The sequence below is a fragment of the Pinus tabuliformis genome, chromosome 9, assembly GCF_031772625.1.
Source record: "Pinus tabuliformis cultivar Carrire ecotype Pingquan chromosome 9, CPIR1, whole genome shotgun sequence".
NCBI classification, from domain to species: domain Eukaryota; kingdom Viridiplantae; phylum Streptophyta; class Pinopsida; order Pinales; family Pinaceae; genus Pinus; species Pinus tabuliformis.
The window spans coordinates 191,454,266-191,467,880 of record NC_142307.1 but is presented as its reverse complement, the minus strand read 5'-3'; the positions used below and the strand labels follow the sequence as shown (position 1 = coordinate 191,467,880).

The following is a 13,615-nucleotide window of genomic DNA, read 5'->3' as shown; positions in this document are numbered from 1 at the left end:
GTATGGTCTCAGAGCTAACGTATGGTATGGTAACGTAGTATCCCAATTCCGCTTGCGCGTTACTCAACAAAACTCTTCATTTTCGTTTGATTCTCCTTTTGGTCTGCGTATCATTCAAACTACTCCGACCTCCCTCCACTTCGCTGTGCATTTCAAATCGAATAATAGATTGCTGTAGCATGTACAATCCGATACTCTGCCTTGTCCAGTAATGGCGACATCATTGATTCTTTAATGAATTTCTTCAGTACCAGGAATGTGCTCTCATTTGTGTGACGATGTCGAGCATCACGAGCTTTGAGATACTGTTGTTCAGCTGTAACAAGATTCCAACGCCTCCCTTAATTCTGCGATTCTGACATTGACGGGATTGAGGTGTTCATCCTTAGCAAGATCATGTTCATTAGGGATATGGCCAACATGTACGTAAAAGGAAATTGTCTCTGGAGCTGAAAAGCTGTTATGAAAGCAAAATTTGTACATGCCACTCCGTGGTGCTACAAACTGAAACTTTTCTCCAGTTGTTCCTTTCAAGGAATACATCTCCGGGCTTCACAGTCTAAACAATCGAGGTGTATGGTTGGGCGTGCTCTTTTTTAGGGTTGAAGAGTTCTGAAGTCCCGGCACATTGATTGGAGGCTTAGAGTCGGGGATTCTTGACGAGTTGGTATCGTAGGTATGCTGAGCTTATTCCCTGGTGTGGCATAACCTATTATTCTTCAAATCAGCATACTTCACTGCTCCATATCCAATTGCTTCAGCGGCATTATCGAGTTCTTCCGCTGTCCACTCATCTTCCCTGCCAAGAGCTATCAGTTCCCGAAGGCAGACAACATCTGTGCATGGACTCCATCAGATTTACCATATATTCATGAGCATCTTCCTGTCTTGAAATGCGGAAATTACGAGATATGCAACGCAAGTTCTTCACCAGATGAGAAGGTGCCAAAATCTTGCCACTTGAAGCCAAAGCATTCATGACATGGTTTTGTATTGCACACATTGCACAGAATCCAGATGCACGGCAAATTTTCTTATGCCGACCGCTCTGTAAATAAGCAGCCAAAGGCTCTGTGTAAGTGAGACATTGTAGAACCGAATTTAGAAAACAGGTATTGCCGAGGTTTTCCAAGCCAGCACCAATTTTCCTAAACTCAATTCGCCCTGTGAGCTCTAGATCCATCGACTGTTCTGTGGGTTCGTTTCTGGTGCATTTATCATTATAGAATAGAATTTTTAAAGGGTCGTGGGTCGAACCCATGAAAACCATTGGTCCGGCTACATTCTGTGCATTTAAATAATGAAGCCTCTGTAATTTGCATGCCGGTCATTAAATTGTGATTGAACTCTGCCTCTGCACTCAAAATCGTGAATCGTGCTGCATTGAAATGTTTATGAAATCAATTTTATGGTGTGAGACAATTCAGAATAATGATTTCCAGACTCCATGATCCTCCTCTGCTTGCGCAATCATAAATAGTACTAGTGCATCTAGCCGAAGATAAGTTTGAGGCAAAGTCCCCACTGAGATTGATGTGATGAGCAGGGAAGCATTATCGTTGTCATTTCTCTGAATTTGAGTTTTTTGGATGAAATTCTATCGCAGAATTCAATTTGGCTATCTACATGCATGTCTGTTTAATTTGATACTGTGCACAAGCTTTTGCTTATAGACAAATGGATGTGCCTCGTTGCAGTTGTATTATTGAATGGTGAATGCAGTATAACTGGAGTTAACGCTGATAGATGATTTGTAAGTCAAATTTTTTATGACTTGGCACATGCTCAAGCAGATTTTAAGAGCAGTATTGAAGCCACCTCGAAGCAGATTTGGTGTTGTCCATGGAACAATTTGAAACAACCTCTGAGTGAAGTGATTCGTGGAGAAGTGATCAACATTGTGAAGTAAATTTGAAGCATTTTTGAAGACATTTTTGGAAGTCATTTTTTTGCAGTTTCTTGTAGAGATTTTGGAGCAGTTTCTTGTAGAGATTTTGCATGACTTCCATAGCAGCTAGATGCTCTGAAGTTTGAAGTTGAGGACAACTCTCATCTTCACATTTATATATTTTTTTTGCATTGGTGATGTTATGCTCCAGTTCATTCTTGAAACGAACTGTGGACTGTTGATTTACCATGTGCCCAATTGTACCAATGTTTATTGTAGCTTGACGAGAAATGTTTATTGTAGTTTAACTTGGTAACATCCAGCTTACTCAGGTCCTGCTCCATCAACCATTTTCGCGACATTGTTGCCACTTGATAAGCCCTTACAATATCTTGTAGTAAGAGTACAATATTATTTTTCTGTTGCTGTTGCCTCAGTTGTGTTTTTTAAGTGACATTGAAGAAAAATGGCCAGACTTGAAGATGCATTAAAGTTATTGAATATCCTAATTCATTCCACTGTTGATGAGATGGTCAAAGTTAACAAAGAAACTCTCTTTGACTTCCAAACCTCTCTGCAAACTGCACATGAGAATATTGAGTTTTTGCAGCTTGAAACAAAGCTACAGCAGGAAGAATTACAGCAGTGGAGTCATCATTCTGAACCTGTTTCTGTTCAGAACAATGAAGCAGACTCCCATAAACAGCAAGTCAATATTGTTCAAGTTCATTCAGATTCGGTACCCAATAAAGCAGCAAGTGTACATGCAGATGCAGAAACTCAGTCTGCACTTCCCAAGCCAATCATCAGACCTTGGGAACAGCTTGTCCACAACAAGCACAGAACTGGTCTTGGATATGACAAGGACTTGTCCTTTCATATTCCAGACTATGCCAAGCCCATTCAGTTTCAGAGTGCTGGATTCATTCATGACAGTTCAGCTGCTCCTCATGACAGTTCAGCTTCAGCTGTTCCAGACTCTGCCCCTCTTCTACAACAACAACAACAACAAAAACAACAGATCGTGAAATGCCAACACTGTGATCGAGTTGGCCATATGAAAGATCACTGTTTTTATCTTCATCCATGTGAGCACTGTCATAAAACCAGCCATTCTTCACACAGGTGCTTCAAAAACAAACGTCCTGCAAGAACAAAGATTCATCTTGGATGGATCGCTTCTTGGCAATGGGCATCAACAGCCAAGAAGATATTCCAAACACATGTCAGAACTTGTTCCAGAGTATTGAACAGTCTTGCAGTTGAGTTTTCTCCATCTTCTCACCTTGTACCTGACAGGGGGGAAATGATGGTCATCTACAAGCTTCAAAGCCACATCAAGCGAGCCTGAGCCACAACCTGCCACACCAGTTTCAGAGTTGTAGCCAGAGACAAGATGCCTGAACATGCCATCAGTTGGCAATCTGGGACACTTCCTCTAGCAGAAGACTCCAGCTTCTTGCCAGTTTTGGAAGAATTCCAGGAATTCCAGAGTTGTTGGTCATCCTTAAACCATCACAGATTAAGAACACTTCCTCTAGCAGAAGACTCCAGCTTCTTGCCAGTTTTGGAAGAGTTCCAGGAATTGCATTAAGCATTCCAGAGTTGTTGGTCATCCTTAAACCATCACAGATTGAGAACACTTCCTCTAGCAGAAAACTTCAGTTTCTTGCCAGTTTTGGAAGAGTTCCGGGAACTGCACTAAGCGTTCCAGTGTTGGTGGTCATCCTTAAACCACCACCCTTTTTCTTACCAACATTTCATAGAGCACATTCAGCCTAGTGCTGCCATGCATTTTTGCACATTTTGTATTACAACTCTCTTCTTGGACTCATACATAACCCTTCGGATTAAGGGGGGAATGTTGGACACCTAATCCTAAAGGGTTAGTGTGGAAGCCGAAAAGACTAAGCAGTCCAAGAGACCTTGGGATCTGAAACCCAAGAGTCATATGTTGTACTATAAATGTATATCTGATCTTAATAAAAAATGAACTGAATGTTTTATCTTTCACATTGTTTTCCTATCCATGTGTGTTTAACAAGCCCAAGTTGAGCCAAGAAATTCATTATCAGAAAAGTTTCGCCTCCAGTTGTTTAGGGTATTGATAATACTGCCTCTGTCCCTATCGGTCTGTTGGAAAATGGTGGCAAAAGAATCCCACAACCTGGAGGTGAAGATGCAATTGTTGATAAGGTGCTCCATAGTTTCCTCTTGGGCCTCACAGAGCTAGCATCTAGAAGGCCCCAGAACACCCCTCTTTCGAATGTTATCCCAAGTCAGAATTTTCTTATGATGAATTAGCCACATGAAGAGTTTAATATTCATCTAGCCTTGATACCTCCATAGGTTCTGTCAAATCCTATCCGGAACATGGGAATCCAGCTCAAGGAGTATGCGTTTTCCTCCTTAAGATTAAAGGTACCCTCATTTCCCCATCTGAGTTGGTCATGCCCCCCTATTACTAGAATCTTACTTTGTTCCAACATTTTCATCAGAGCCTCTACTCTTGCTTTCAAGGGGCTGTCATCCCTGTAGTCAATGTTCCTCTAGGTTCTCCATTTTCCTGCACTATTGGTTTGATCCCAAAATTCCTTTACCTTAGATAACCTTATGGAGTCTGTCTCCTTCTTGAGGTCTAGAAAATCATCTTTTAATAGTATAGGTTCTTGTTGCCATTTATCCTCCCAAAATAAAGCAAGATATCCCTCTCTGATCTCCTAGAAGCTGTTCTTTTGTACTAAGCCTCTATTCTCCTAGGCCTTATTCCAGATGTGTGAGCCCTTTATACTTCCAGACATCCTTATGTGATCATTTATTTTCCAAGTGCTTGCACATTTTTCTTTCTAGATGCTAGCCCACTGCGCCTTTGGTTCTTTTACCCAACACCACCATAATTTTTCACCTAAAGCCCTGCTCAGAACCTCTGGATCATCCAATCCAAGCCCCCCATGGTGTTTAGGTTTGCATATTTTTTCCCAGGCAACCAAGGCCCATTTCTTTCTTTGCCCCCTTGCCCCAAAGAAAGTATCTTTGAATGGTTTTGAATTGTTGTAAGACTCCTTTTGGAGCTGGGAGTGCTGATAGCATAAAAACTGGGATTGATTGAAGAACAACATTTGTAAGCACCAACCCACTAGCCAAGTTTAAAGATCTAATAGTCCATTTCCTGATTTTATCTTGCATCTTATTAATCACCAGCTCCCAAATGCTCTTGTGCAAAGGTTTAGCAGTTAGAGGAACTCCCAAATATTTTGAAGGGAGGACTTCCTTTTGAAAGCCCAGAATTCTGGAGATATTCCTTTGAATAGCAATATTAGTATTAAAGAAAAAAATCTTAGATTTGGAAAGATTAACCTCCATACCTGTAGCCATGGCAAAATCACTTAGGATTTGTTTGTATGCAAGAGCTTCTTTGACCGTGGGGATACCCTGTAGCATGGAATCATCAACAAATTGTTGATGAGTCAAGGCCTGTCCATTCTCAGAAAGTTGGAGACCCTTGATTGTGCCGACTTCTTTTTCATATTTGATAGACTGACCAAGTCCTTCCATCATGAGGATGAAGAGAAAGGGAGAGAGCAGATCTCCCTGCCTGAGGCCTCTTGAAGGAATAAAAGTCTCGGAGGGAGAACCATTAACCAAAATTGAAAAGATGGAAGAAGTTACTAGGGCCATGACCCATCTAACCCAATTATGATCAAACCCAAAAGCAATAAGAACCCTCCTGATATAGGTCCAATTCAGATTATCATAATGGCTAGATCCAGTTGCATGATCATTCCAGCCTTCTTGTTGCTAGTCAGTGAATGTACCACCTCATGCGCTTGAATGATGTTATTGAGAATTTGCTTGCCTTCCACATAACCAGATTGTTCCCCGGACACTAGCGTAGGAAGAAGAGGTTTGAGCCTATTGGCAACAACCTTCGATATTATCTTGTAAACCACATTGCACAAAGCTATGGGTCTATACTTATCTGGAGTTTGAGCAATGTCCTGTTTAGGGATCAGGGAGATGAAGGAGGTGTTGAGCACCTTCAAAATAGTTCTGTTCATCCTGGAATCTTTTACAACACTCAGAATATCCCGTTTAACAATATTCCAGCAAGCTTTAAAGAAATCCACATTGAACCCATCAGGGCCTGACACTTTACAATTCTGCATTTCCTTGAGGACCTCACTAACCTCCTCTTCAATCACTGGCCTATTGGGTTTGAAATTATCCTCTCTAGACACCAACCTAGGTATATATCTTGTTAAGTCCTTGATGAATTGCTCTCTATCTGAAATGGTTTCCTTTGCTATACCATGAAAGTGCTGAACTAGCACAACTTCTATGTCTTCATGGGAGTTAAGAAGTTGACCTCCCTCATCCTTGATCGAAGAGATTCTACTATGATCTCTGTTTTCCAAGGTGGATCTATGGAAAAATCTTGTGTTTTGCTCTCCTTCTTTTAGCCATTGAACTCTAGATTTTTGTCTCCAAAATATTTCCTCTTGTTTACATAAATTCTCCTAGTCTTGCTGATATTTGGTAGCTTGAGACTATTACTTGAAACAATGTCAGCTAGCTTCATATTATCCATGAAGGTTTGAAATTCTAAAGAGTCTTTATTTAGATATTTGGTTCCCCCTTTTTTCTCCGAAAGTGATTTGATCATGTTGAAGTCCCAACCCATGATCCATGGTATTCCTGCATGTCTCTCTCTGAGATCCACAAGAGAATCTAGAAACCTAAGTTTATCATCCATTCTATGAGGGCCATAAACATTCGTGACCAGATAGGTCTCCCTATCCCCCACAGGCTGAATAACCATAGATAAATAATTCCTAGAAGCCTCAGCATCTATTATGCCAATCTTTTGGGGGTTCCAAAGAGTTATAATGCCTCCCGCTGTATTCTCTGCCTTGACTTCTAGAAACTCATAACGGTTGAGCCATTTGCTATATATTTCTTTTATTTTTTGAATGGAACAATTAGTTTCCTAGATGAAGATCATATCCGGAGCTTCTTGTTTCATTCTATTGCTAAGTAACTTTGTTTTCTTTTACTACCTAGGCCCCTGATATTCCAAGAAGTGAACTTCATCATTAAATATTTGTAAAGGAATAGCTGGTTAGGTCTTTCATCTTACCTAAATCAATCATTAGCTTTCCACATTCCATCAATAGCTCATTCTACTTTTTCCTACCTCTTTTCTTTCTTGGGTTCCTAGGTGCTAATCCTGGTGTGTTTTCCAAAATTTTCACACCTTCGTCACCCTGTCTTTCAGTGCTTCTTTGCCTATCCAGCCCTTTAGCCTGAGTTTTCCAAATGTACAACTGCTGTACTCTAGTGAACTCTTGCTGAGGTAACGAGTCGATCCCTCCCATGGTTCCCTGTTTCAATAACCCATCCATATCTAGGTGTTCTCTATCAAGAATCTCTTGTAGTTCATGGTCCTCCATTTCCATCTCACTCTAGGTCATTTCCTGGTCCATCTCTAGTTCTACATCACTCATCATAGTCTCTTTTTGTTTATTGATATCCTTTGTTTGATCATTGTCTTCTTCTTTCTCCTTCTCTGCTGGACTTCCCTCCATTCCCTAATCTGCTTTTATTATCTCTTCTTCTTCTTTAAGTACTTGGTACCTGTTCACATTGGCATGTAGCCCTTCTGCTTGATGTTGCTTTAGTCCCTTTTTGCTCCCTTTTCCTCTACGACTCACTTTGTGAAAGCTTTCAGTATCTTTCATCGTGGTAGCTTTGTCTTGTTCTCTATTTCACTGAGAGGGCAGTCCCTAAATAGGTGCCCATGCTCATGGCATCTACAACATCTGAAAGGAATATGTTCATAATCTATTGTTTGCACCCATTCTTCATCAAAAACTTCCAAGATAACCTCACCCGATAGAGCTCTGGTGAGATCCATCTCCACACAAATTCGTGCAAAGGAAGTGTATTTTCCCCTTCTGGTGGCCTCAGAAGCTTTGACAAAACACGCTAATTTATTTCCTATGGTAGTTAACGATTCCGTTTGCCAGTAATCAAGAGGGAGTGAGTAGAGTCTTACCCAGACGGAAACGAAGTGAAAGTCTCATGCTTCGGTACAAAGTTCATCATCCACGGCTGCATGTAGAGGCCTACTGCTGCATAGAAGTAGGGCCCTCCTTCAAACACCTTGTCTTTGTCCTCAATATTTGTGAAGACCACAGTAAAGAATCCCTTTGACCCCAGATGTAGGTCAATGCTTCCTTTTGGTTTCTAGTGGTATTTAATCCATGTGTGTAATGCCTTTTCAGTGGGCTATAATCCCATGAATTTAAAAATGATAGCATATGTCTGCATATGGTCCCTATGTGCTTGCAGAGTAGGATCATTCAGAACTACTCTGGGTGTGACCTCAGCTTTGGGTTTACATGGTCCCTTTTGTGTTTTGTTTTTTGCTCCCTGTTCCTTGTCTTCTTCCTCCTTTTCTTTTGTGCTATTATTCTCCCTTGATTTGTTTCCCTCTTGCTCCTCTTCCATGCTCCTTTTCTCTTCCTCTGCAGGACCTCTGACAGTTTCTATTGGTTTCTTACCTTGGATGGCCACGACCTGCTTGTAGGAGGGAGTGGAGCTGCCTCCTTTGCGCCCTTCCATGGAGTTCAACACCTGATAAAGACTGTAAACCCTAGCTGTGCGTCCCTGCTCTCCTCACTCCTGCAATCTCTCTATCGGTCCTACGACCATCTTCCAGAGCTTAATTCTATTTTAGTTGTCTTGAAACATAAAAAATTCAAGATTAATTATGCCTGCATTTGTGTGGAGATGGAATTGAACAAAGGTTTTCACGTGGAGATTAATTTGGGTCCAGAATATTGACAATGAGAATATCTCATTTCAATTTAGAATATGCTATGAAACATAGCATGTAACTAAAAATTCCCCCAAGCACTCTCAAAATAGTAAAGATCGGAAAAAACTCTGAAGGCTTGAATGATGGGAAGGTGCAGAAAGTGATCACTATATAATACTTAAAGAAGAACAACTTTAGGACAAGAAATAACCAAAAACAAGAAGGAAGTAGATTCATTTAGAGAAACCACAGTCGCAACAACAAAACCTAAGTAGGTAAAATTGATTTCCATTGTGGATAGTCCAGTCACCAATAAGGATTCCCCAAATGCAACGTTAGTGGAAAAACAAAAAACTCTCGTGCAAAATAGATTCCCTCAGGAAACCAGAAGGAATCTGATTGAAAAGGAAACTTCTTGGGGAGATCAGGCAGATGAGGAATATTTTAGGAATAATATTGTTCAATTGCTAAAGAACGATTCTCTAGAATTTGCAGAAAATATGGGTTGGATTCAAGTTGGGAAGAAAGGAAAAAGTTTTTTAGGAAAAGCAAGAAGTCAAACTAGATCAAAACAAAATTATAGTGAAAAATGAAATGTAAAGGTGTTAGTATTTTTAGGGTTTTTTGGAAAATAATTAGTTCGAAAGGCAGTAAAGTTTTTGTGTCATGGGAAACTTGTTTGAGGGTTTGGATTGAGCGTCTATGCTCAATCTAAACCTAAAAGGAAGATTGGAATATGTAAAGGTTCTAGCCTTGCAATCCAGTTTTAAGTGCAAATCTCTACCCGTTTCATTTAAAATAAATAAATAAATATCCTTGTTAATAATAATAATAATTATATTGAAAACTATAGGAGGTGAAGAAAGGAGTAAGAAGCGAAGGCGGGAGAGTAACGAAGGTGACTAGGGTTTCAGGTTTCTGAAGAGTTTTTTCTCCATGGATGGGCGCAAAGGAGGGAGCTCCACTCCCTCCTACAAAGAGGCGGTGGCCAACAAGGGCAAGAAACCTCCAGAAAAGGCAGAGGTAATGCGGAGGAAGGAAGAAAAAATAGGGAGGAGGAAACAAAAAGCACCAAATCGAAGGAGAATGAGGGAGCAAAAGACAGGGAGGAAAATGAAAAAAAACAGGGAATAAAAGATAAAAATCAGAAGGGTCTATGCAAACCCAAAGCTGAAATCACTCCTAGAGTAGTTTGAAATGATCTAGCGCTGCAGGCGCACAAGGATCACATGTGGACTTATGCAATCATATGCAAATTCATGGGGCTATGGCCCACTAAAAAAGATTTACAAACTTGGATTAGATACCACTGGAAACCTAAAGGTAGCATTGATATTCATCTGGGGTCAAAGGGATTCTTTACTATGGTGTTTGTGAATATTGAAGATAAAGACAGAGTATTTGAAGGCGGGCCCTACTTCTATGCAGTAGCAGGGCTATATATGCGGCCATGGATGATGAACTTCGTACCGGAGTGGGAAAATTTCATTTTAGTCCCGGTCTAGGTTAGACTCTATTCTCTACCTCTGGACTATTGGCAAACATAATCACTAGAGGCCATAGGCAATAAACTAGTATGGTTTGTCAAAGATTCTGAAGCCACAAGGAGGGGGAAATATACCTCCTTTGCTAGGATCTATGTGGAAATGGATCTATTCGGAGCCCTTCCGGATGAAGTCATCTTGGAGGTTTTGGATGAGGAATGGGTGCAGACTGTCGACTATGAAAATATTCCATTTAGATGTCGTAAATGCCATGAACATGGACATCTGCTTAGAGATTGACCCCTTAGTAAAGTAGAGAACAAAAGCAAAACTAACACAATGAAAGATGCAGATATCTTTCATAAAGTTGCTCATAAAGGAAAGAGTGGAAGAAAAGGGACAAAGAAACACCAAAATGAAGGACACAAGGTTAGTCAGAACCAGTTCCAAGTTCTTGAAGAGGAGGAAGAAATATCAGTAGAAGATCAAGCAATGAACGAAGGTTACGAGTAGAAGGAGAAGGAAGAAGAACAAGATCGGACACAGGAAAACGAAAAATAGAAAGGGATCATGCTGAGTGAATCAGAGCTGGAAATGGATCAGGAAATGACCCAGAGTGATATGGAAATGGAGGATATTGAGCTACAAGAGATTCTTGACAGGGAAAACTTGGATTTAGAAGGGTTCTTGATTCAAGGAGCAACGGGTGGGGTAGAATCACTTCCACAAGAAGAGTTCAATTGAATACAACAGTTATTCTTATGGAAAAATCAGGCAAAGGGTATGGATTGAGGAAACAACATTGAAAGGCAAAGTATTGAAGGGGTGAAAGCCATAAAGACGACTCCAGGGTTAGCACCGAGAAATACAGGAAAAAAAAGAGGCAGGAATAAGCAGAATGAGCTACTGATGGAATGTGGAAAGCTTATGGTAGACTCAGGTAAGATGAAAGATCTAACCAATTACTCCTTTACCAATCTTTAATTATGAAGTTCATAACTTGGAATATCAGAGGTCTGGGAAGCAAGAGAAAAAAGAGAATGCTGAGTAATAGAATGAAATAGGCAGATCCAGATATAATTTTTGTCCAAGAAACGAAATGCTCCATTCAAAAAATAAGGCAAATAAATATTAAATGGCTCAGTAGATTTGAGTTTCTAGAAGTTAAATTAGAAAATACAGCAGGGGGTATCCTAACTCTCTGGAATCCCCAAAAAATTGGGATAATTGATGCGGAGGCATCAAGAAATTATTTATCAGTGGTTATATAGCCAGTAGGAGATAGGGACACTTATCTAATTATGAATGTTTATGGCCCTCAAAGGTTAGATGACAAAATCAAGTTCATATAATCCTTGGTGGATCTCCGAGTCAGACATGCAGGAATACCTTGGATCTTAGGAGGGGATTTCAATATGATAAGATCTCTCTCGGAGAAAAAGGGGGGTACAAGAGATTTAAATAAAGGTTCCTTCGCCTTTCAAATCTTTTCAGAAGACATGAAGCTTGTTGATGTTGAGACAACCAATGGCCTCTGCACATGGAACAAAAAAAGAGGAGGGGATTCACAGGTAGCCTCCAAGTTAGATAGATTTATGATCTCTGAGGATCTCATGCTTCTTGACAAGGATTTAATAGCAGAAATTCTTCCCTTTTGGGGCTCAGATCATTGGCTAGTTCAAATGGAGATAAAGGGCATCGGTACCCCAAGGAATAGACCATTCAGATTTGAAAATATTTGGCTTTCTCACCCAGAATTCACTAGCAACACTGAAAAATGGTGGGTGGAGGATTTGCAGACTCAAGGATCAACAATGTTCCTGTTACACAAGAGATTAAAGTAAATCAAGCTGAAGTTGAAAGCCTGGAACAAGAATGAATTTGGCAATATTTTTGCAGGAAAGAAAGCAGTGGAAAATAAAATTCTGGAGCTTAACCAAGCCTTGATCAAGGAAGGCTTTGATAAGAACAGAAATGATCAAGTAGAAAAACACCAACAAGAATGGGAAAAGTTGTGCAATCAAGAGGAAATTTTTTGGAAACAAAAATCAAGAGTTCAATGGCTAAAAGAAGGAGAGCATAACACTAAATTTTTTCATAAATCAACCATAGCAAATAGGACTCACAACAGGATCTCTTCGATCAAGGATGAGAATGGGTTGATACATCAATCCCATGAAAAGATAGAAGCAGTGTTAGTTAAGCACTTCCGAGGTATTGCTCAAGAAACTTTTCAGCAAGGGAACCTTTCATCAAGGACCTCATTAATCATATCCCTCGGTTGGTATCTAGAGAGGATAACTGTAATCTCAATAGACCTGTAACTATAAAGGAAGTTAGTGAGGTCCTCAAGGAAATGAAAAATGGCAAGGCTCTGGGTCCGGATGGATTCAATGTGGATTTCTTCAAAGCTTGTTGGAATATTATCAAAGAGGATATTGTTAGGGTAGTGGAAGATTCCAGGTTGAGCAGAACTATTTTGAAAGCTCTCAATACCTCCTTTATCTCCCTAATTCCAAAACATGATAATGATCAAACGCCAAAGAGGTATAGGCCCATCGCGTAATGCAATGTAGTTTACAAGATAATTTCCAAGGTTGTAGCCAATAGACTCAAACCCTTGCTGCCTACACTTGTTTTGGGGGAACAATCAGGTTATGTGGAAGGTAGAGAAATTCTAGATAACATCATTCAAGCTCATGAGGTGGTCCACTCGTTAACCTGTAAAAGGAAAGCGAGTATGATCATGCAACTGGACATAGCCAAAGCCTATGATAAAGTGTATTGGACATACATCAAGAAAGTGCTTATAGCGTTTGGTTTTGATTATAATTGGGTCAGATGGGTCATGGCCCTGGTGACTTCCTCCAGCTTTTATATTTTAGTTAATGGCTCTCCCTCAGAAATTTTTCTTCCTTCTAGAGGACTTAGACAAGGAGATCCACTCTCTCCTTTTCTCTTCATCCTCATGATGGAAGGGCTGGGACAATCCATTAAGCATGCTAGAGTAACGGGCAAAATTCAGGGACTCCAACTTTCGGAGAATGGAAAAGTTCTGACTCATCAACAATTTATGGATGATACCTGTTTAGTCAATTTAGTGTTCCTAAATTGATGTCATTAATTGTCAACCCGGGGCTCGTAAGCTGATGAAGTGATGGTGTACTATATGTACTTAAGTAACCTCTTAGAGCTTTTTGTCGTTTGGGGTGTTGTTTATGGTTAACTTATCTTCTTAAGATGGAGTGATGATTATAGACAAATGAGTGCAAGTGTGTGAAAAGTGAGTTCTAGATGAGTGAAAGTGTGTGATTGGTGATTTCTAATTACTTGCTGAATTTGTAAAGGAAAAGAACTTGAAAGAAATGAATAACTTGAAATGACTTTAAAGCAAATGACCACGTTCTAATGGCATTAGTCTCT

The 13,615-nt window shown here is 40.1% G+C and overlaps 1 protein-coding gene across 1 annotated transcript; it reads right to left on the bottom strand.

Annotated features, from left to right (window-relative positions):
* Nucleotides 1–790: 790 nt before the first annotated feature.
* On the bottom strand, nucleotides 791–1,270 carry LOC149147790 (ubiquitin carboxyl-terminal hydrolase 23-like). The gene has a single exon (XM_089441951.1). The coding sequence runs from the start codon at nucleotides 1,268–1,270 to the stop codon at nucleotides 791–793; it is 480 nt and encodes a 159-aa protein (XP_089298077.1).
* Between the last annotated feature and the right edge of the window lie 12,345 nt (nucleotides 1,271–13,615).